The following is a 23,108-nucleotide window of genomic DNA, read 5'->3' as shown; positions in this document are numbered from 1 at the left end:
CAAGGCAGCGTTATGCGCGCGCGCAGCAACGTAGTTGTGGAGCGCCGGAACCGCTGGGACTGATCGAGCGCCCGAAAGAGGCTGGACTGCGGAACGCTTCCGGGACGTGTTGCCATGCGGCTGTTTCCGCGCTCCTTGTGCGCTGCTGTGGCCGCCTGGCGCGAGTGCTTTCCCTTACACGGCCGCGACGTGGCGCGCTGGTTCCCAGGCCACATGGCCAAGGGTGAGGTCTAGCGCGATGCTTGGTCCGGCCCTCATCCCCCATCGTCCTCCCTGCGCGGCCTCCCCAGCCTCAGGTGCTGCGTGCCCTTACTCTAAGGCCATTTAGAGTAGCGGTGGGAGCCACCGTCGCAGTGTCTCTACTGTTGTCCCAGCACCTTTAGATTTCTCGAATCCATTTTTCCTCCTGCCTCAGCATATTTAGGGGCTTCCTGTTGTTGATACGTCAACATTTGGCTCCAAGAGAACAGCTAGCATGGTGCGGCCCTGCGCATCCGATTGCTGCCACCCCTGGCCAAGTTGAGCTGGGGTCCATGGGCGGGCCAGCTGCAACCTTGGAGCTAGAGCTGTGCTGCTTTTGTTTGTGTACCTGGCGAGAGGATGAGGTCGATACCTATTCATCATGTCCACACACTATCAAGGGCCTAATCTGTTGCATATCGGAGACGCAAAACCCATAGAAATGGAGTGTTTTCTCAGAGTCATCCAGGGTCGTGTTAGGACCTGGCTTAACATGCTGCTGCCCCTTTGGCAAGGCTTAAGTGTGCTTCAGTCTGATGTATTTTAGATTGCTTTTGGATTTGCCAGCTTAAATCTGCCCTTCTGCACGTCCCTTAGTACCCTTCTGTTTTCCAGGGCTGAAGAAGATGCAGAGTAGTCTGAAGCTGGTGGACTGTATCATCGAGGTCCATGACTCCCGAATATCCTTTCATGGTGTAGGATGAGCAGGAGCCAGCAGGAAACATTCCTGGTTTAAGTCCAGTGAGCTGCTTACAGTGCGAGCACCATAACATGTCACATCAGTGGCCTGCAGTCTTTATTACACCTTATAATTACCAGGGAGGCTTTTAAACACTTGACCAGAATCTGGCATGGGGTCCAGGCCACATGCTTTTTTAACACTCTCCATTGATACATCGTCTGTCTCAGCCTCTTCCTGGCTTCCCCAGGTTTTCTAGTGTGCTTCAGCAATAGAATTCTCAGGTGGGATACGAAACCTGAGATTAAATGTTACTGCCCTTCCACTGCCAGGAGTCTGGAAATAGTACAGGCTGAGGGACTATTTTCAAAGGCTTGTTGGAATTATAGGGGGAAAAAATGTTGCTGAGAGGTTCTTTTCTGTACACGGTAAAGATGTATTTGTTGATTTGACATCTGGTGGTCAAAAGTTTTTGTTGGCAATTATATGACTGATTATTAAAAAAAATAAAATCTGTAGTTATTGTTTAGTGTGTGATAAGAGGAGTTTTCTCCTTTGGCCTCTGGAACATTCTGTCCTGCCATATCTAGGCAGGAAGAGTGAGTGCCCTGTGCTGGATAGTGGCCTCTGTAACAAGCTAGGAGAGGAGTTTGAAGGCTTGTAGATAGATACATGATTGGTTAGCTTGAAGGAAGTTAGCTTTGGGTGGGAGATTATGGCCTAACCGGGTGGATAGACTGGACATGTTTTGGGACTGTTGTAGAACCAGGAGGGCTGAAGGCTCAGGAAGTGAAGATAAGCCCCTGCCTGCTATGTCAGTGTCACATGAGATGGGAACCCACATCAGTCCTGGGGCCCCTTGGTTAGGACGGTAGTAAGGAGGCAGCATCTTCTGTGATGGTTCTATGGGGGAAAAAGTGACTTGCCCACCAGTGACTACAGCTGCTGGCCCCCTAGTGGTGGCCATCCAAGAGTCCTTAGTGGTCTCAGAGGGAGAGTAGTGCTTGAAGATATTCTAGTTAGAACTTCATGGTAGTCACTTTTTCTTGAGTGACCATATCATTCATTTAAAACTTCTATATCCAGGTAACTAGTGACTTAGTTATAAAAACCTTCTCTGAACTTTGATTTTGTTCTTAGTGCCATCATTCTATTTGGGAAGCCACGTGACAGCCACTGCTCTGCCTGACTGGCTGGCCTGGCAGTGGCAGAAGGTAAAGTGTTTCCCTAGCTGGAAGGACAGAATCTGGGTCAGCTTTGTAGCTTTTCAGGTGGGAAGATGGAAGATGGGCTGGGCTGGTTGCTTTTATTTTGAGATGGGGCTTCCTCTGCCTTTAGCTCCTGACCAATGTCAACAAGGCCAAAATAACTGAATCTATTGGTAAAGTTTTGGAGGAATTTTGCCTTAATGTTGCCACATCCCACTTTCAGGTCGAAATCCTCTATTTCAGGAGACTCTTGGACTGAAGCCTCACCTGCTTGTCCTCAACAAGATGGACTTGGCAGATCTCACAGAGCAGCAGGTAAGGGCCTTCTCTGCAGATGCCTGTAGTAGTTCAACAGGAGTTGCTGACAGAGAAGAGTGCCATATTAACTCCCTTAGCCAGCCTGTACTTCAGGAACAACTCTTGGTTTTGCAGGAGTATTCCAGTCTGGTTTCAGAATGGCATGCTTCCCTTGCACATTAACTTGTGATCCAAATGCTCAAAATGGTCACATTTCCTGTAAAAAGTGGTCGTTGTTCCACTGGAGCCTGAGTGATGCCACAGCCATGCTGTCCAATGGCCTTTTCTGAGATGATGGATACTCTATTCACATCGTAGCCTCTGGTCACATGTGGCCACTGCACCGGAGGAACTGACTTTCACATTTACTTAGCTTTGATTAATTTGAGTTTGAAAAGCTGCATGAGACTAATGTCTGCAGCCCCACACAGCACTGGTCTGGCCTAGAGATCTCCTGTGATGGCTGCAGTTCCCCAGGTGTCCACACTTGCCAGCTTGACCTCGTTTTCTTCTGCTGGCTGCTTTCTGGACACCCTCTGATCTGGAGTGGAAGGCCTGGGAGTGGGAAAGTCCCAATATAGCTAAAGTGTTTCACAAGAGTCAGGTAGAATCAGGCACAGATGACCTGTGGGATATGCCCCAAAGATAAAACAAACGTGGAATCTGCAAATGTTGTTTTGAGATGTTGTCTATGATTTTCATGCTCTGCTGTCAGAAGTTCTTTGCAAAGAGATATTAAAGTCTTTGAATTCAAGTCATATTTTAAAAAGTTGTTAATGCTGGAGAAATTTCTTTGTTTAGGAGGAATAATACCTTCTGGTTTCTTAGCTGACAGAGGCACATTCTAGTTACCTAAATCCCAAGCACTAGACTCCTCCACTGATTTTCAGGAAACTTTAAATACCAAAGTTCTTTATCAGGAAGTGAAGGCATTTCGCCAAGGATAGCTCAGCTGCTTCGCAGGCTTGCTGAGCTGATTATTTTAACCCTCTGGCAGTTCAAGATGAGGCAGGCCTCTCAGACATGATGTTTGTGGTTTTCACTGCATTTACAGTTGTAGTTATTTATCATCACACACAATTTCAGGTACTTTTACTAGTTGAGACCTGAGTCTGATTAGTGATTGATTGTTTCTGTTATTTCAATACTAGCTTTCTCAGACTGGTGGGTCACCATGGGAGAAGTTAGGTAAATTAAAGACTAATCAGCTTTGCATTACCAGTTTTTAGACAGACATTCCTTAAATGATTAATGAATTTGTGCATATGGGTCACTCAGCAGGAATATGACCCAAACTTTAATAGCAAAGGAGACAGATACAAAATAAATTTAGAGATACCAAGCTTTTATCCTGCTTTTAGTAACCCATTGGATATCTGCAGGCCCAAGAGAAATGTCAGTGCTTTTTAACAAAAGAAGCTTCTACATCCCTGTTATGTGCTTGTTCTGAGGCCCTTCCCTCTTTTCCTCCCTGGGGCCAGTGGGGTGTCAGGCTGCCCTCAAAGCCTGGATTCCCCTTTGTGCTGGTGTATGCTCCTTGCTTGCCTCTTTGGAGCTTTGCTGACTCTGAGCAGTGAATGCTTCTGACAGAGTGTTCCTTTGAGCTCATATCCTCAAAGTTTATTATTTCACACTATTCATATTTTCATTTAGTATTTTAAATGGGAATGTGTCTTTCAGAAGATTATACATCACTTAGAAGGAGAAGGCCTAAAAAATATCATTTTTACCAACTGTATAAAGGATGAAAACATCAAGCAGGTAGGCCGTTTTCTGTTTACATGTGATGTTTCTGCTTCAAATACATTGTTTTACAATAAGCAGAGTTTTGGAGAAGATCCTAGAATTGGCTTTTGTTACTCAGGGATGCAGGGCCTCTTGAATTAAGCTGTTTCTTGTGCTTGATGTTCACAGCCTGAGATGACTTTTTTTTTGGTACTGAGAATCAAACCCAGGGCCTTGAGTTTGCCAGGCAGGTGCTGCAACGCTGAGCTACATCCCCAGCCCCCTGAGATGAATTTTTTTTTTGTACCGAGGATCGAACTCAGGACCTTGCGCTTGTGAAGCAGGTGGTGGAACCACTGAGCTAAATCCCTGGCCCCCCTGAGATGAATTTTGAAGGAGCACAAAATCATTCTTGAGTGATAAGTAGTAAGAGGCTTTTAGACAGTGCAGTAACTTATTTTTCCCTTTTTTTTTTGAGTCAGGGTCTCACTATGTAGTTCAGGCTGGCCTTGAACTCACTATTGTAGCCCAGGCTGGCCTCGAACTCAGGGGAATCCTCCTGCCTCAGCCTCCCAACTGCTGGGATTACAGGTGTGCACCACCACACCCAGCCATTTCCTGTTGTATTTGGTTGGACTTCATGGGTTGATACATGTTTTTGTAGAAGGTAGTTACAATCACAGCTGTCTCAAAAGCACCTTGGGGGAACTATCTTGCTTGTCCATGAATGGACAAGCTCTGGTCAGCCACAGTTCATTTGGACTGGATGCTGAAGTATGTTGCCTTCAGAAATTATGGAGAGCCACACATCTGTATCAGCTCATGAGTGAAGTCTGAAGTCTTTGTTCTCTTAACTGATGAATGGAAAGGGAAACAAAACACTTAATCCTGGTATTTGGAGGTGGCAGGAAGTGGGCTGGTGAGAGGTGATTTGACTAGAATGTGTGGCTGGTTGGTTGCAGATCATCCCGAAGATCACTGAGCTAGTTGGGAGCAGCTATCGTTACCACCGAGCAGAGGTTGGTTGGTAGGGCCCAGAGCTGGGAGGTGGGTTTTGGAGTCACCTGCCCCTCCTGTTGACCCTTCCAAGGCTGCCACAGTGCAGAGGACAGGGTGCTTTGTCCCAGCAGGGAAGCTTATCTATTGTCCTCTGTTTTGTGAGAAGGGTTGGGCCAGCCCTATCAGTTGGCAAAACCTCTGCCCTGCCCTCCCCTTTCCCTGGGCTGTGGGTTTGAGCCTCTTTTCTTGCCTTTGCAGAACATGGAGTACTGTATCATGGTGGTTGGTATCCCCAATGTGGGCAAGTCCTCCCTCATCAACTCCCTGAGGAGACAGCACCTTAAGACAGGTATACCTGGAGCTGGACTGCTGAGCTCTGCCCTTGTCAGAGGAGATAGAACTGCAGAGCATGGCCAGCTCTCTTGCTCTGACACAGTCCTTATATCTCTCATGTTCTTTTCTGCCAAAAGGACAGTTAAGGGTACGACTGAGGGCTACGAGATATCCGTTCCTTATACATTTTATACTTGTTTCCTTCCTTCCTTCTTCCCCTTTTCTTCTTCTTTTTCTTTCTCTCTCTCTCTCTTTTTTTTTTTTTTTTTGTGGTACTGGGGATTGAATCCAGAACCTTGCATATGCTAGGTAAGTGCTTTTTCACTGAGCCACATCCTCAGCTCTTTTTAAAATTTTTATTCTGAGACAGGGTCTTGCTATGTATTTGAACTCACTCTGTAGCCCAGGGTCGTGCCTCTGCCTCCCAAGTGCTGGGACTATAGGTGTGCATCACCACACCTGGTGGTTTTCTAAACTCGTGTTGGAACTGCTTTTGTGAGCCCTCAGCCACTTGGCACCTGTTTATTCTTAGGTATCAATTCAAAACATGGCCCATAACACTCACTCAGTGGGGCCTTTTTCTTATGCGTTATAAAGTTCAGTGCCAAATCTCTGGGGTTTTTTCATATTAACAATACAATGTTTATTAAGAAAGTTCTTCACAATGTAAAGGCTGAGAGCTTTAAGTCATATTGAATCATTACTTTTGGTATTATAGTCATCTTTTTTTTAAAAGCGACGTTGAGGATTGAACTCAGGGCCTTTGCACTGAGCACCCAGCCATTTAAAAAAATTTTTTTTCTCTTCATTTTGAGATAGGATTTGCTCAGTCAACCAGGCTGGGCTTGAATTTGTGATCCTTCTGCCTCAGACTCCCAGAGTGCTGGGATTACAGGTGTGTACCCCACCATGCTCAGCTTAGTCTTCTATTTTTTAAAGTTTATTTTCCTTTAACAGTGTCATTTTTTAAAATACAATGCTGGGGATCCCACCCAGAGCCTGTGAACGCTAGACAAGTGCTCTGGCATCGAACCACACCTCAGCATTTTTTAAATTCAGTGGCATTAAGTGCATTCACAATGTTGTGCAGCCATCCCCGCTGTTTGTTCTCGGATTTTTTCATTACTTCAAACTGTAACTCTAAGCATAGACAGCAGTCCTGTTTCTTCCTGTAGCCCCTGGGAACCCCTATTCTACGTTTGGCCACTCCAACAATGTCAGTTAGTGGGATTGTATCATATTTGTCATTTTGTGATTGGTGTCTTCACTGAGTACAGTGCCCTCAGGTTCGTCCATGTTGGAGCTGTGTCAGGATTACTTCCTTTTTAAGGCGGAGTCCCTCTCTATGCATCTGTACCATCTCTTGTTCATCTGTGACAGACTCTTCTATCCCTTTACTCTTGAGTTGGTTTGGAAGTGGGCTGGGGAATCTCAAGGGGAGTCTTCTTGAGCTGGGTCCCTCACTGAGCAGCCACAGCATTCAGAGCCCAGGCCCGGCTGGTCAGGCCTGTTGTGGGCAGTGCCGGGAGGCAGGTGAGTATAGGAGGGAGGGGCCTGGGGCTACAGGGTGAGGTTTGGCCATTTGTTGAGCCTCTTGGCCTCTGTGCCTGAGTTTTTGAAAAGTGCGCCTCCCCAGAGCTGTTCAGAGCTGAACATGGGACGATGATAACCTTTGGAGTTTCCATTCGTTTTCCAGATGTGTTAGTCACACATGTATGTTTCATTCTGTGTTCTATAGCTGTGCGTTAATGAACATTTGATGGTCTATTTCTGTCCTGCAGGAAAAGCTGCCAGAGTGGGTGGTGAGCCTGGGATCACCAGAGCTGTGACATCCAGAATTCAGGTAGGGTTCTTGGTGGCCATGTCTGGTGCTCCACCCAGAGCTCTGCAAGCTCCATGCCTGGCCCTGCTGAGCCCGCTAGTGGCCCTTGCTTCCAGCCATCCTTGTCTTCTTTCCTTTGGTGATCCCATGCCAGGGACTGCTGTGTTCTTACAAAAATCTGTGGAGAAGGTGGCCGTGTTTCCCATCATATGTCAGGGTCTGGGTCAGACAGCTGAATGGAACCCACTCTCCATGTTTTCCCTTTGGTTCTCTGCAGGACCTGGTGCTTTTCTTTAGTCTCCAAATGAAGTTGTAGCAGTACTAGTGCTTGGTGAAAATGATGACTCTGTGGGGGTTGGTTTGTTTACAGGGCACCCTTAGAGCCTCTGGGGAGGGCCCCTATTTATCCAGAAGCCTGGTGTGAGAAGCTCCCCTGGGGCCAGCTGGGTGGGAGGCTGCTATCAGGATCTGTTGGTGTCTTCTACTTGCACAGGTATCTGAGCGGCCACTGATGTTCCTGTTGGACACACCTGGGGTGCTGGCTCCTCAGATTGGAAGTGTGGAGACAGGCTTGAAACTGGCCCTGTGTGGTGAGCTGTGGCTGGCGTGGGTGTCCCTCAGTCCCACCTTTAGGGCTCCACTGCTGAGCTGGGTATGGTCCTTAGGCAGATCAGAATTGTTACTGCCTTTTCCCTGGTTGCTGCCAGACACTTCTCTCAGCTAAGTGAGGGAGCTAGAATGGCTCATAGCGTGTGTGTTCTGGTCTAGCTCTGTCTTGTGAAAGTGGCCTTTGCTCCCATATTTGACAGATATGGGCAGAGAGGTCAGGCTACATGACCAAGGCACATTCCAGGCAGGAGGAACACCAGCCTAGTGCTACCCTTCAGGGAGTCTCCTTAGCAACAAGGTTTTTGGGCCAAGACTGGGAGTGTTGCAAGCTTGGCAGCGGTGCAGATGCCAGCTGTCTCATGTGCTGTGCTCTGCTGCCTGTCTTTTAGGAACAGTGTTGGATCACCTGGTTGGGGAGGAGACCATGGCTGACTACCTCCTCTACACCCTCAACCGGCACCGTATGTTCAAGTGAGTGGCAGTGATTTTGGGGTGGGTGCCCCCTGCTCACTTATCCTAGCCAAGTAGGGTTTGATAAATATACCATTAAGGTATTATAATATTCTACATATTATGAAAAGCATATCATTTGCCAAGTTTGATAATGAATACATCAGAGACTCACATAATCAACCAAATGGACATTCCCATCACCTTGTCTCTTGTGTTGTACTTGCCCTTTCATGCTCCTCCTTGTGCTCAGGCAGCTATCTGCTGTGCGAGTTTTCATTTTCTAGAATTTCGTATCAGAGGAATTCTACATTATGTATCCTCTCATCTGGCTTTTCTGTCCAAGTCTGATTGTTTTGAGATTCATCCATGCTGTTGTATGTATTGGTGGCTCATTCCTTGTCATTGATGAGTAGTTGTTCATTGCTTAGACATACTGCAGTTTGTTCATCCTTTTCATCTGTGGTTGGACAGTGGGTTGTTGGCAGACTTTGGCTATTAAAAATAAAGCTGCTGGGAAGAACTCATTGTACAAATCTTTATGTCAAACGAACTTTCATTTTTCTTCAGGAGAGCAATGGCTGGGCCACATAGTAGATGAATGTTTTAACTTTTTAAGAAACCACTGTGCTATTTTCCAAAGTAGTTGTACTGTTTTGTATACCAGCTGGCAGCGAATGAGAGTTCTGGTTTCTCTATGTCCTCATCAACACTTGGTGTGCCCAGTCTAAATGCAGCCTAACAGTTGTTGGTGTCTTGTATGACAAATGATGCTAAGCCTCTGTTCATGCGCACCTGTGTATCTTCTCTGGGGAAATGTCTCTTCAAATCTTTGTTTCCATTTCTAAAAACTTAGTTGTTTCTTTTTTCTAATTTTATTTCATTTCTTGTTTTCTTTTGTTTTGCTTTTAGTGCTAGGGATTGAACTCTGAAGCTCATTGTGCTAAGCATACTCCCTACCACTGAGCTACATCTCTGGCCCCTTTTTTCTTAATTTAAGTTTTAGGAGTTTTTTTTTTGTACTGAGGAGTGAACTCAGGACCTTGCCCTTACAAGGCAGGCGTGGTGCCACTGAGCTAAATCCCCGGCCCCAAGTTTTAGTTCTTTATATATTCTGGATGCAAGTCCTTAATCAGAGATAAAGGATTGTAAGTGTTTTCTCTGAGTATGTCTTGTCTTTTCTTCCTCTTAATATTGTCAATTGAAGGGTGGTTGTTCTTAGTTTTTGTAAAGTCCAGTTTAGTAACTAGATACTTTATAGGTAGTGCTGTTGTTGTCATATCTAAAAATTTGCCTAAACCAAGGTCATGAGGTTTTTTCTTCTGTTTTCTTCATGAAGACTGGTACTGTACTTCAGATTTTTTTTTTTTTTTTTTTTTTGGTACCGGGGATCAAACTTGGGACTTTGCACTTTCGAGGCAGGCGCCGGAACCATTGAGCTAAATCCCCAGCCTGTACTTCAGATTTTACACTTAGATATACAATCCTTTTTTGATATGCATATATATGCTTTTTGTATGTGGTACAAACTATGAATTTATGTTTTTGAACATAGATAATCAATTGCTCAAGAAACATCTTTTTCCTTTGGTTTTTTGAGACAGGGTCTTGCCATGTAGTTCAGCCTGGCCTTGAACTCACTATGCAGCCCAGGCTGGCCTCAAACTCTCAGCCATCCTCCTGCCTCAGCCTCATGAATGCTGGGATTACAGGCACACGCCACCGTGACCGGCTGAGTATTCTTTTCTCCACTAGTTGTCCTTGCATCTTTGTGGGAAATCAGTGTCACTGCATATGCCCATGTTCTCCTGTTGCTCTGTTTGACTGTCTAGGTAGCTGTTCCTTTGGCTGCAGTAGGACCTTTACATGAATTTTACAACAGATGGTCAGTTTCTACAAAACTTCCTGCTTTTAGGGCTGAGGGTGTAGCTCAGTGATAGAGCTTTGGCTTAGCAAAGTGTAGAGTCCTTGGTTTGATCCCTAGTACTCCTCCCTGCCAAATCCCTTCTTTTCTTGGGGGAGTAGCAGATTCCATTGAATTTATAGTGAGGATGAGGGGGAGCTTAATATTATAACATTATTGAGTATCCCATGAGGACAGTATCTTTCCCAAATTATTTAGTTTTTAATTTTCAAAATCTAGGTCTTTTATATCTTTTGTAAAGTTTAACTTGTAATTTTGATGCTACTTTAAATGGTGTGTTTTTTTTGGTACCGGGGATCGAACTCGAGTCCTTGCGCTTGTAAGGCAGGCGGTGGAACCACTGAGCTAAATCCCTGGCCCTAGCCTTGTGGTTTTTATCACATTTGGCTAATTTTTTTTTTTGGTACTGGGGATCGAATTCAGGACCTTGGGCTTGCGAGACAGGTGGCAGCACCACTGAGCTAAATCCCTGGCCCGTGGATAATTTTGAACCATATGTTTTTGGTGTTTCTTTTGCCCCCATTCTGTTCCCTAGGGCTTGAGTCCCTGGATGCCAGGCCACTTGGCCTTGTGCACAACTGAGATTCCTCTTTCCTGGTCTGAGTCTGTCAGTGGTCTTTATAGTGTCTAATCATCTCATATCATTGTTCCTTAGAGTTCTCACCTCTAGAATTTTGGTTTAGACCTTTTTTCATATCATCCATGTCTCAGCTCTGTAACCATGTAAAATGTGGTTGTTAATTGCTGAGTTGATGTTGGGTCTGTTTATTTTAACATCTGTGGATCAGATCTAGCTCTTCCTCTTTGTTTTGGCCTCCTGCTTTGCAGGCCTGTTCATTTTGGATTAGGTGCAAGCTTTATGAATTTTACCTTGTTGAGTGATGAGTCTCTCCTTTTTTCTTTTTTGGTACTGGGGATTGAACTCAGGACCTTGTGCTTACAAAGCAGATGGCAGCACCACTGAGCTAAATCCCTAGCCCTTCTACTTTCTTTTCTGTAAGAATTCTTTTTTTTTTTTTTTTTTTTTCTGATTTTTGGAGGCAAGGTCTCACTATGTAGCCCAGCTGGCCTCAAAGTCACAGCCATCTTCCTGCCTTGGCTTCCTGAGTGCTGGATTATAGGTATGCACCACCACATCTGGCTTCCTGTAAGAATTCTTGAGATTTGGTACAAGGACACTGAGTTATTTGGAAATAGTCTGACTCTTTCAGGAGTCCTAGCAGCTGGCCACTCTGGGATGTGTGTTGGTGGGAGTCTCTCAGGCATGGTGCCTCTCAGAAGTTTGACTGGGGGCCGTGGACTGTGTGCAGGTATGTGCAGCACTATGGCCTGAATGGCGCTAGTGATGACATAGAGTGTGTGCTGAAGACCATAGCTGTGCGGCTGAGGAAAACGCGGAAGGTGAAGGTGCTCACAGGCACAGGTGAGTGACACTTTTGGGCCACATGGGGTTCTCACCCTGTCACCTGGTAGGCCCATTAGCCACCCCTAGAGGAGGGAGGGAGAAGGGAGACATGGAGGGGAACATGCTGGTAACTGTCCTGGGTTTGGGGCTCAGAAGGGGAGCTATGGAAGTTTCTAGAGAGGGAGGAAGTAATAGTCCAGGATTTAGAGGGTGAGACTAGCCCTTTTCCCCCATACCTTGGCAATGCTAGGTAGACATGATGGTGTTTTTTTGAGGTACTGAGTTTTGAATCCAGGGCTTTATGCATGCTAGGCAAGTGCTCTACCAATAAACTACACTCTCAGCCCTTTAAACGTTTTTATTTTTAGATAAAGTCTCATTAAGTTGCCTAGGCTGACCAGGTAGCTGAGCACTGTCAGCCTCCTGCGGGCAAGACAGGAATGTGCCTGGAATCTGTTTTCCTTCTGAATATGCGCGTTCTTCAGACTTCAGTTATGCCCACCTTAGGGTCTCACAGGTCTGGGCCATCTTCTTGGAGGTGCCTTCCTTACCAGACTCTCCTTTCCCTAGGTGATGTGAATGTTGTCCAGCCCAATTACTCTGCAGCAGCCCGTGACTTCCTCCGGACCTTTCGAAGTGGGCTGCTGGGCCCAATGATGATAGACCGTGACATCTTGCAGGGCTGCCTCCCTGCTGACATAGACCCCTGAATTTGCTGGAAGGAGTGTGGCCTCCAGACGTTATGCAGCTGGTCAGACGTGCCTGTGTTGGTCAGCATGACTCAGATCCCTATTCCAGAGGATATTCTGTGCTGTCCTGCCCATCGCAGCCAGCCTCATGATGGGCAGTAGGCTGTGGGGTCCCAAGCAGTCCTTGGTGCCTGGCCCTGTGAGAAGGCTCCTGCTCAGCATCTTTCAGGGAAAACCTAGTGCTGTCTGAGAGGAGTTAAAGCTGTAATTTAAGGTTTAAAAAATTAAGATTAGGGCTAGGGATTTAGCTCAGTGGTTTGCCGCCTGCTGCACAAGCGCAAGGACCAGAGTTCAATCCCCAGTACCAAAAAAAAAAAAAAAAAATTAAGATTAAAATAGCTGGGTGTGGTGGTGCACACCTGTAATCCCAGATTTAGGATTGCCAGGAGTTTGAGGTGAGCCTGGGCTCCATAGTGAGTTCAAGGCCAGCCTGAACTACATAGCAAGACCCTGTCTGAAAACAAAAACAAAAAATAAAAAGTTCTATTTCTTGTTGGCCCTTTCATTGTATACCCATAGTAACTTAGGCCCATGTATTAAAGCCCCTCTCACCATTGGAAGCTGGGAATGGGCAGTTTAGGGATTGCAGCTCTCAATTGCCCTATAACCCTGCAATGAGGAAGAGCCTTGCTGCCAGTAGAGGATTTATTTTACAGTCACTTCACTATCAAATGTGCACACAAACATGGACAAGGGGTTGGGAGTAGTGGAACCCAGGGACTGCATGTCCCCTCAGTGCTCCAGGGTCCCTGCTCCATGGCAGGCTGCTGGATCACAGCTCAGCTGTGCATAAGCCAGAGGGTTGCAGTGTGGGCAGCACCTCATAGCCAATGGGACAGTGGCATGGCATTCTGCTTCAGAGGGGACCAGAGGAGGTGCCAAGGGCCTGTCCCAGCATCATGGTCATCGTTAACACCTGCAGGTTTCAGGAAGTGTTGCTGTTGCAGCTGCCTTCTAGAAAGAAGAGAGGGTTAGGTTGGGCAGACAAGAGGTGCTCTTGGGCTGGGTGGGGTTGGACCTGGTCAGTACCTCCAGCCTCACCTGTCCAGTGGTGGCCTGGCCATTTATAGCTACTTGAGTGCCTGCCAGGGCCACGGCACCTGGCCAGCCTTCTCTTTGCTGTGTGCAGCTGGCCTTCCACTGGTGCCTTCTCAGACAGCTTCCTTGTGTGATTCACATGTCCTGAGATTGCCCCTCAGCACTCTGCTTCCTGCTGACCCTCATGGGCAGGTGGGCTGTTCAAAGATTTGTGACTGTGCGAAATGCTAAATGTACTCAAGAAGTCAGGTTCATGTGCAACATAAGCATCATAGAGAGATGTTTCCATTGCCTCTGGAACATTGTGATGCTCACGGTGTTCTGTGATATGTGAGGGTCTGATCTAGTATAGCCCATCCTGGTGGGTATCTGAGAAGCCAACGGGCTGTGATGGGTCTTTGAGACTCAATGGAAAAGGTGCTCATCTGCCTTTGAGGCCTCTAGGCAGGCTAGACCTTGGCATGTTGGTCGTCTTGGTGACATCGAGCTTGGTCTTGACAGGACAGAAGAGCATCAAGGCTGGTTGTGCCCTGAGAGCAATGGCAGTGTGGACAAGAGGCTGCAGGGAGCCCTGTCTTTTGACTTACTGCTCTCCTCAACCTAAAAGCTTGGCCCAGAGTTTTTCCAATAGCCTTGAAGCCTGCACCCTAATCAGTAGGCTAACCCATGGCCATGTGGCAGCAGGGAAGGTGCTGGTCTCAGCACTATGCCACTGGTTGAACCCTTATGTCCCTTGGCCCAGGGGATGGGGATGGGGATGGGGATGGGTCCCAGGGCAGTCCAGCTGCAGACGAGGGTCTCAAAAGAGCATTGAGGGGCACCAGAGGCCTGGAAGAGTCAATCCAGGGCTGGGGATTTAGCTCAGTGGTGCCACCACCTGGCTCAAAAGCATAGGGTCCCAAGTTTGTACCCTGGTACCAAAAAAGTGAAAAATCAATCCAGCCTGGGTAGTTGGTTGTATGACCAGAGCTAGAGAACTTGGCAGATCCAGCATCCCCCTGAGCTGGGTTCACAAGCACTTTGTTGGTGAGCCCTGGAGAAAGAAGGGGCCAGTCTATGCACTAGGTGTGTGGGAACTAAAGGCAAATCATTTTTAGGACTGCCTAGTGTCTCCTTGAGGCTGCTCTGGGTGGCAGCTCAGGATATCCCTGAGTGGCCAGACTGTACTAGGTCATCTTGGAGGGACATAGGCACCTGGCTGTACTTACTGGGGGCTGGTCCTCCCTGCGCAGTCAGCCTTTACGACCACAGGTAGCCATGGGTCTGATGAACTGTTGCCTCTTACTCAATTTGTTGAGTAGAACATCAGCTGTCACTAGTACCACACCCTCACTTAGGCCCCTCTACTTCAGCCAGGTCTAGTGGTTTCCAAGGTAACATCTGACCACTGGGAGATGCTGCTGCCCATCAGAAAGGCGGGAACCTTGTAGCTTGGCCTGTGCACAGTGAGGGCTTTCTAGTGGCAATTGGCAGTTGCTCTCCTCAAATGTGCACCTAAATTTCAAAGGAATGGAATGCTCTTGGATGGCTCCCCCCCACCCCCCGCCCCAGTCCTAGGAGTCCAGTGATCTTAAAACCAAGTGGCTCTAAGGAGACCTTTCCCTGGCAGAAGGTCTTCTGGGGAATCTGCCAAGAAGAGGGGGATGCTGCCTTGGCCTCACAGGACATGTTCCAGGAGCCATGAGAACCATGTTAGGCATTCCTGGGATGGATGGCTTTCCTTCGTGGAACATTCCTGGGCTGTAAAATCCTCAGGACCTGCGCTGGGTAGGTGGTTAGTACCTGACATTTCTCACATTGTAGCCTGAGTGTTCTCTTCTTCAAATCCTGAGATCCTTTGGTCCATTCCAGCTGCTTCTGTGGGAGGCCCTTGGGTATGAGTCCTCAATGGCAGAACCGGGCCCATCTGAGGGTGGCCTCTGCCTGTTGGTCAGCATCGTCCCGTCCACACTATAATGTCCAGTGCAGGCAGTGGGCATAAGTGGCCCAAATACTTGGTCTTGGTACCTCCCTGTGGGTGGTGCTGGGGAGTAGAGGGCAATCTGCACAGTGCACAGCCACAGGCTGCCTGCCTCTGGGTGGGGGGCCTTGGTCCCCTTGTAGGGTGAGAGATGGACAGGTAGAGACAAGCTGAGCAGGGAAGGGTAGACAGCATGTCCACAGGTAGGAGAGGCTGCAGCTGCTGCCCCCTCTGGTGGGAATCACCCAGGTAGCCCTCAAGGCTCGAGGACGATGGGCAGCAGAAGGGGCACTCCGAGCTGTGGGATGGGTGGACCTGAGGGGCCTGCAGGGATGGTGCAGGCTAGGGGCTGGGTCTGACCCCTAGCCCAGCCGGGCCTAGGGCCACTGCAGCTCCAGGGTGCCAAGGGCGCTTCCTAGCAGCAGACAGAGGGGCGTGGCCTGCGTGGGACCAACGCCTGAAGTCCAGGTCCAGTAGCTGTAGACGCCCCTGCCAGTCCCGTTGCCACCGGACACTCCGTCCTCGTCCTCCAGGCTGTGTTCACCTAGCCCTGTGGCCCTTCTCCAGCCGGAGCCTGCCACCACACCAGCGGCAGCCCCTGCGGCCGCCCCTGCGGCTGCTCCTGCAGCTGCCACGCGCAGGGATGAGCCTGCAGCGCTGTAGCGAGGTGCAGGCCTCACCCGCACCCTTGAGGACCCACGTGCACTACCGCGCAGCCCTCCGCGGGCACTGCCCCTGGCCCCTCCACGCCCACCCTTGGCTGTGCTGCTGTCACAGAGGAAGGCCGCGGTCAGCAGCAAAGCCCAGCATGTCGCAGCCATCCAGTTCATCTTCACGGGCAAAGCCTGTTGGAAGAGGGTGGGGGAGACTTCAGCTTCTGGAAAAAGGTGAATGCTAAGGGCCTGGGGAAAGAGGGTTCAGGGCCTGGTGGCAGGGGCATAAAGGCCTGGGGGAGGGGATACAGGACCAGGGCACTGGAGGATCAAGTCCCGAGGGCAGATTGAGCCTCAGCTATTGTGGGGACCTGGGAGCTCAACACTCAGGCGAACAAGGAGGACCCTGCATCTTGGGGGACAGCTTGCCGCCAAGGATGAGCTGGGGGAGGAGGGTATTTGATGACTTAGGCCCGGGCAAGGCGTGGGGCTGGGAACACCTGGCTGCGCCTGGGGTGGGGTGGGAGGTGAATAGGGGACGATGAACTCCTGTGGTGGGGGGGCACTCAGGCCTGGGGGAAGGGCTTCCTGTCTTGGTCTCTGCACAAGGGTCTCTGGACGGGCTGGCCACGCTGCGGGATGGTGGTCGTTGTTTGGAGGACGCTTTGTTCGACCGAAGGTCCCAAATACCCAGATCGGGCTTGGCATCCGAGACGCCCAGGGGCCCTCTCCCTTGCCAGGGCGGTGCGGAATGGGAGAGGGGCCGGAGTCAGGGCCAGGGTTCAGGGCTCGGGGCTGCGCAAAGGATGCACATGCGCCTTGGATACTCTGCAGCCCCGCCCCGGCAGGGCCGGACAACGCCTGGAAGATCCTTTTTCTCTCCCGCCCGGCCCTCCACTGACCCCCAGCCGCATGGTCCAGCAGCCTGGAGGGGACCCTGATCGGAAAGGGGCCAGAAGGGACCAGCAGGTCGGGTGGCAGCTCGGTCCTCCGGGACGTCCTCCGGGACGTCCTCCGCCCCAGCCTCCCGCTGGGGATCCCACTGCAGACCTTACCGCCGCGGGCCTCGGTTGGAACCCGGGCCCAGGTGCCGCTCCAGGGGTCCTGCTCGGGAGGATGGGCGGAGGCCGAGACTGCCGGAAAAGGTCGGGTGTGGCTGGGTGGTGCGAGGCCTCCACCGGGGGACTGGGGCAGGCAGCGCCCGGGCTCAGCCCTGGTGACGGAGGGAGGAGCCCGCAGCCCCTCTCTGGCCCGGCCCCTATCCTTGCTGCATCCCGCCCTCCCTATTCCATCCTGCCTCCCCCACCAGCCCCATCTGGTTTCACTTGCCCAAAAGAAGCCCCACTCGTCCCTGTTACCCACGCTCCTAATGCGTGCACATCAGGCTGGGGGTCAGTCCTCATGGCCTCCCCGTGCCCCCTCCTCAACTGCCCCCCCCCCCCCACCCTCATCCCTAAGCAGGTGGATCTCCTAGCCACAGGGACTACAGAATGTTCCAGGTGGAGAGGCATGTCGCCTGTCCAGGGCCCCAGGGTCCTAAGTCTTACTCTTAGTAGCCCCTCTTCCTGAGGGACTTCCTTGTGGACACTGGGATGAACTGGGAATCTTAAGGTGATGCTACTATTTATACAGTGATCACGATTCAGAACCCTGGCAGGCATTCCTCTGAGCTGCCGCTCCACAGCAAGATGAATCCTTACTGCCCTAGACTGAGCTGCTTCCCAGGTCCTGCTGGGCTAGAATAGGGACCACGTTTGGAAATGCTCCGGGATGTCTGTCTGTCTGTCTCTCTCTCTCTGCTTTGTTGTTGTTTTTGTTTTTTTGAGGCAGTTTTGCTATTGTTGCATCTGGGGGAGGAACACTACTGCTCTGTTGTCCAAGCAGCACTCCAGGATTATAAGAAATAAATTAGAGGAACAAAGTTTAATGAAAAAAAGACACTTTATTTTTTTTGTATATCCTTTTATTGATACATTTTAGGTGTACAATATAATGACATTCATCATTGGAAATTTGCACCTTTACATACTCTCTTGGTTCTTATTTTCCCCCTTCCCCTGCCCTCCCTTCAACCCCTCCATCCCTCCCTATTTACAAAGACTTTGTTTCCTTTTTTCCATTTTCTCATATTAATTCCATTCCCTTCTTTCCTTTCCCCTACCCCTACCCCTCCCACTTCCCCTTCCCCTTTGCCCCTTTTCTTCCTATTTCACATTATACCTTTTAGTCCTTATTTACACTTTCAGTTTCTCACACTAGAGAAACTATCTGGTATTTACACATGTGTGTCCTATTTATTTCACTTAAGAGTATTGCCTCAATGTGCATCCATTTAACAGTGTCTCTAATTTCTCATTTTTTATGGCTGAATAGTACTCCATTTTATAAAAAAATCCCCACATTTTCTTTATCCAGTCTCCAGTTGATGGGCATTTGGACTGTTTCCAAGTTTTAGCTATTACAAACTGTGCTGCTATGAACATGGGTGCTCATATATCATGGTGGTATGATTCTTTTAATTCTTTGGGGAAGATCCCCAGCAGGGGAATAGCTGGGTCAAATGGAACTTCCAGTCAGAGTTCTTTGAGGTATCTCCATACTGATTTCCACAGTGGTTGCACCAGTCTACACTCCCACCAGCAGTGGAGCAGGGTTCCTCTTTCCCCACAGCCCCACCAGCATTTGTTATTGGTTGATTTCCTGATAGCAGCCATTCTTTCTGGAGTGAGGTGGAATCTCAGCATTGTTTTCATTTGCATCTCTCGAATGATCAGTGATGTTGAACATTTTTTCATGTTTATTTGCCATTTCTACTTCTTTGTGTGAGAAATGTCTGTTCATTTTAGATGCCCATTTTTGGATTGGGTCCTTACATTTGGGAGGTCTGATTTTTTTAAGTTCTTTATAGATTCGAGATAGTAGACCTTTGTCTGAGGGATCGCTGGTGAAAATTTTTTCCCACATTGTGAGTTGTCTCTTCACACTGCTAGTGGTTTTTCTTGCTGTGCAGAAGCTTTTTAGTAAGAAGAGATCCTACTTGTTGATTGTGCTAGCTCACGGGCAACTGAGGTTTTGTTCATAAAGTCTTTTCCTACCCCAATGCCTTCAAGAGTTCTACCTAGCCTCTGTTCTAGCCGGTTCAGTATTTCTGTTTTTATATTTAGATCTTTAATCCATTCTGATTTTAGTTTAGTGTATGGTGAGAGATATAGGTCTAGTTTTAGTCTTTGGCAAGTTGAAACCCAATTTCTCCAGCACCATTTATTAAAGAGGCTATCTTCCTCCAGCGAGGGTGTTTGGCTCCTTTGTCAAAGATGAGGTGGCTGAGTGTGTCTGGAGTTGTTTCTGCATCTTCTAATCTGTTCCACTGGTCCTCTGGTCTATTTCTTTGCCAGTCCCATGCTGTTTTTATCACAGTAGCTTTGTAGTATAGTTTCAAGTTGGGAGTTGTAATACCCCCTGCCATGTCTCTGTTACCTAGAATTGCTTTTGCTATTCTGAGTCTCTTCTTGTTCCAAATGAAGTTTTGGGTTGTTTTCTCAAGGTCCATGAAGTATGCTGCTGGGATTTCAATTGGGATTGCATTGAATCTGTACAGCAATTTTGGAAGTATGGCCATTTTCACTATGTTGATCCTTCCTACCCAGGAGCAAGGGATGTCTTTCCATTTTCTGATCTTCCCTTCAATCTCTTTTTTCAAAGTGCTATTGTTTTCAGAGAAGAGGTCTTTGATTTCTTTTGTTAGGTTGATTCCTAGGTATTTCAGGTTTTTGGATGCTATTGTGAAAGGAATTATTTGCCCTATTTCTCTCTCAGTGAGTCTGTTGTTCGTGTAGAGGAAAGCTATAGATTTTTGTGTGTTGACCTTGTATCCAGCTACTTTACTGAATTTGGTTATTAAGTCTAGAAGAATTTTGGTGGAGTTCTTGTGGTCTTCTATGTAAAATATCATGTCATCTGCAAATAATGACAATTTGACTTCTTCATTTCCTATTGTTATTCCTTTTATTTCTTTCTCTTGTCTAATTGGTGTGGCTAATGTTTCCAAAACTATATTGAGCATGAGTGGTGATAGTGGACATCCTTGTCTTATTCCTGATTTTAGTGTGAAGGATTTCAGTTTTTGACCATTTAGGATGATATTGGCTGTTGGTTTTTCATACATGGGTTTTATCAGATTAAGGTAGAGACCGTCTATTCTGAATTTTTGTCGGGTTTTTATCAAAAATGTGAGTTGGATTTTGTCAAATGCTTTTTCTGCATCTACTGAGATGATCATATGGTTTTTGTCCCTGGCTCTATTGATACAGTGTATTACATTGATTGATATGCATATGTTGAACCATCCCTGCATCCCTGGGATGAAACCCACTTGGTCAGGGTGTGTGATCTTCTTGATGATCTCTGCATTCTATTTGCTAGTGTCTTAGTAAGGAGTTTTGCATCTATGTTCATTAGTGAGATTGGCTTATAGTTCTCTTTTTCAGTTGGGAGTTTGTCTGCTTTGGGGATCAAGGTGATGCTTGCTTCTAGGAATGATTTTGGGAGTATTGCTTCCCTTTCAATTTTCTTGAAGAGTTTAAACAGTAGTGGCAGTAGTTCCCCTCTAAATGTCTTGTAGAATTCAGTGGTGAAGGCATCAGGACCCGGGGTTTTCTTGGTTGGTAAGTTTTTAATTACGTTTTCAATTTCATTGATTGATATTTAGTTGTTTAGAATTTTTAGGTCTTCTTCATTCAACTTTGGTTATTCATATGTGTCTAGGAATCTGTCCATTTCTTCTGTGTTTTCCATCTTTTTGGCATATAGGTTCTGGAAGTAGGTATTGATGATCCTCTGGATTTCTCCTGGGTCTGTTGTCATTTCACCCTTTTCATTCCTAATTGCATGGATTTGGGCCTTTTCTTTCCTTTTTCTGATAAGGTTGGCTAAGAGTTTGTCAATTTTGTTGATTCTTTTGAAGAACCAACTCTTGGCTTCATTGATTTCTTTGTATCATTCTCTTAGTCTCCATTGCATTGATTTCTGCCCTGATCTTTATAATTTCCTCCCTTGTATGAGCTTTGGGCTTGTCCTCCTCTTCTCATTCTAGAAGCTTGAGGTTCAGCATCAGGTTAATTGGGCTCACTCTGTTTTCCTAATATGATCATTCACTGCTATGAATTTCCCTCATAAGACTGCTTTCATTGCGTTCCATAGATTCCGATATGTTGTGTTGTCATTGTCATTTATTTGAAGAAACTAAGACACTTTATTTGTAAAGAGGAAAAGGAGAAAGGAGAAGATAGAAAGCTACCCTGATAAGAATCAGGGGTAGGAGGCTCTAGAAAGATGGAAGACCCACAGGCTCTTTGTTTTTAGTTGTTTTTATAAGGGGCGGGGGTGAGTGACTCTTTCTTCTACCTGGAACTTGCTATAACTGAATTGGGTTCTGGGCACCTCTGCCTAATGTCATTTCTTCTGGTGGTCTATGTGCAGCTTTTTTCTGTTTACTTGTGCTTGACGTATCTTTTTGTTGTTCCGGGAATCGAACTCAGGACCTTGCGCTTGAGAGGCAGGCAGCAGAACCATTGAGCTAAATCCCCGGTCCTTTGACTTATCTTTTAAGGCCTTATCTTTGGGTTTGTTTTGGTTTTTTTTTTGGTACCGGGGATCGAACTCGGGTCCTTGCACTTTCGAGCAGGCGGCAGAAGCACTGAGCTAAATCCCTAGCCCATAAGGCCTTATCTTTGGGGTGGACAGCTAGTTGGCAAGGGGGTGCCTTGTTCTTGGTTGGCTTAGAGTTAGGAATGGGGCATGTGGAGATCTATTGTACTCTATAATGACCCGAATGAATAATATAGTGACTCTAGAGTGAATATACATGTATGTAAATGTATATGTTAGTGCATAGATGTGAGTACACACTGTCTTAAAGTTACCTCCTCGCTTCTCTATATTTTATTGAAGGTGGAGGTGACATCGTTTTGGACCTGGATTTCTCTTTGTGTCCTGCCTGTCAGCTCTTTTTCTGGTCTCTTGGTGCAAGTCAGAAGGCCATTTGATGCCTTTCTTTATCTGTTTTTTTTCTACCCCTGTCATTGACTTGTTTCCCCAAGGAATCTCTCTAGTAGGGTTTGATTTTTAACTCCTTCTAATCAGGATTAACTAGAAGACCTAAGGAGGCACCTATTTTATTTTTTCATATACAGGACCCTGTTCCTACACTATGTGGTTCAAGCTGGTCTTGAACTCATTATGTCATCTAGGTTGGCCTCGAACTTGAGGTGCTGCTTCTGTCTCAGGCTCCCAAATGCTGGAATGTGACAGGCACCCCATGCCTGGCTTAGCCTTCTCTTATTTTTGGCCTGTGAGGTCTGGCTATGACTGTACCCTCCCCAGACCTGGGATGGGTGTGTAACCTCTGTTCCAGACAGCCATGTGTTTGCCCAGCCACTGGCCTGCTTCTCACTGCAGGCCCAGGACTTCACTCCCCCGCTGTGAAACTGAGTGTGGAGCCCATGTGGATGGATGATGGGACCAGGTCCCAATTAGGAAGGAAGATAGTTCTGGTGACCCAGATTCATCTCCTGGACTTAACAGTCTTGGTTTAGCAAGTGAAACTCCCCATTGAACCAGTTAGATTTGGGCTGTGAAGTGTCCCAACCCAATGGCTAGCTCCCTGCATGTCTTTCTGAGGCCCTAGCTGAAATTTATCAGACAGTCAAGGAGAGCTGCCACACAAGAGAGAAAGGCCAAGGAAAAGAAACAGGAAAAAAAAAAAAAAGCTCAACAAGCTTGAGGAATCAGAGGAAAACTTAAAAAGCAAACATTAAAAAACAATTCACACTATAGCGAGGGGAGGGGGCTTGAGGAGAGGAATGGGATGAAATTTTTTAAAAACAGCTGTATATAAAAATAAATAAATGAAAAAAAAAAGAATCCACACTCTCAGGATGACAGGCATAAAAAAGATTAAAAAAGAATAAAAGAGACTAAAAAGAAGCATTTGAATCTAAAAACAAAATTATTGTCCCA

General features: G+C 47.4%; 2 protein-coding genes across 5 annotated transcripts; one reads left to right on the top strand and one right to left on the bottom strand.

The window, feature by feature from the left end:
- The first annotated feature begins 18 nt into the window (after window positions 1-18).
- Window positions 19-12,931, top strand: Mtg1 (mitochondrial ribosome associated GTPase 1). 2 transcript variants are annotated; one of them, XM_087185131.1, is made up of 11 exons: window positions 19-223; window positions 856-922; window positions 2,340-2,442; window positions 4,108-4,185; window positions 5,112-5,168; window positions 5,407-5,497; window positions 7,263-7,324; window positions 7,797-7,893; window positions 8,302-8,383; window positions 11,597-11,709; window positions 12,262-12,931. In XM_087185131.1, exons 1-11 carry the CDS (start codon window positions 115-117, stop codon window positions 12,399-12,401), a joined length of 999 nt encoding a protein of 332 aa, XP_087041257.1. In that variant the 5' UTR covers window positions 19-114; the 3' UTR covers window positions 12,402-12,931. The 2 variants fall into 2 exon arrangements, with proteins under 2 accessions (XP_087041257.1, XP_087041256.1); XM_087185130.1 differs by having other exon boundaries at window positions 4,105-4,185.
- A 140-nt stretch (window positions 12,932-13,071) lies between these two features.
- On the bottom strand, window positions 13,072-17,333 carry Sprn (shadow of prion protein). Of its 3 annotated transcripts, XR_015440419.1 has the most exons (3): window positions 17,142-17,299; window positions 13,482-16,283; window positions 13,072-13,394 (listed from the first exon to the last, which is right to left on the bottom strand). XR_015440419.1 is itself a non-coding variant. In XM_004838673.3 (2 exons), the coding sequence occupies exon 2, from the start codon at window positions 16,266-16,268 to the stop codon at window positions 15,816-15,818; it is 453 nt and encodes a 150-aa protein (XP_004838730.2). In that variant the 5' UTR covers window positions 16,269-16,283; window positions 17,147-17,333; the 3' UTR covers window positions 13,072-15,815. The 3 variants fall into 3 exon arrangements, 2 of the variants coding, with proteins under 2 accessions (XP_004838730.2, XP_004838731.2); XM_004838673.3 differs by having other exon boundaries at window positions 13,072-16,283; window positions 17,147-17,333; XM_004838674.3 differs by having other exon boundaries at window positions 13,072-16,283; window positions 17,142-17,308.
- Window positions 17,334-23,108: the final 5,775 nt, after the last annotated feature.

Source organism: Heterocephalus glaber, unplaced genomic scaffold (assembly GCF_053883595.1).
Source record: "Heterocephalus glaber isolate CG9 unplaced genomic scaffold, H.glaber_assembly_v1.0 deba00001497, whole genome shotgun sequence".
Classification (NCBI taxonomy): Eukaryota; Metazoa; Chordata; class Mammalia; order Rodentia; family Bathyergidae; genus Heterocephalus; species Heterocephalus glaber.
The sequence above is the reverse complement of the archived record's forward strand: the minus strand, read 5'-3'. Positions and strand labels throughout refer to the sequence as shown.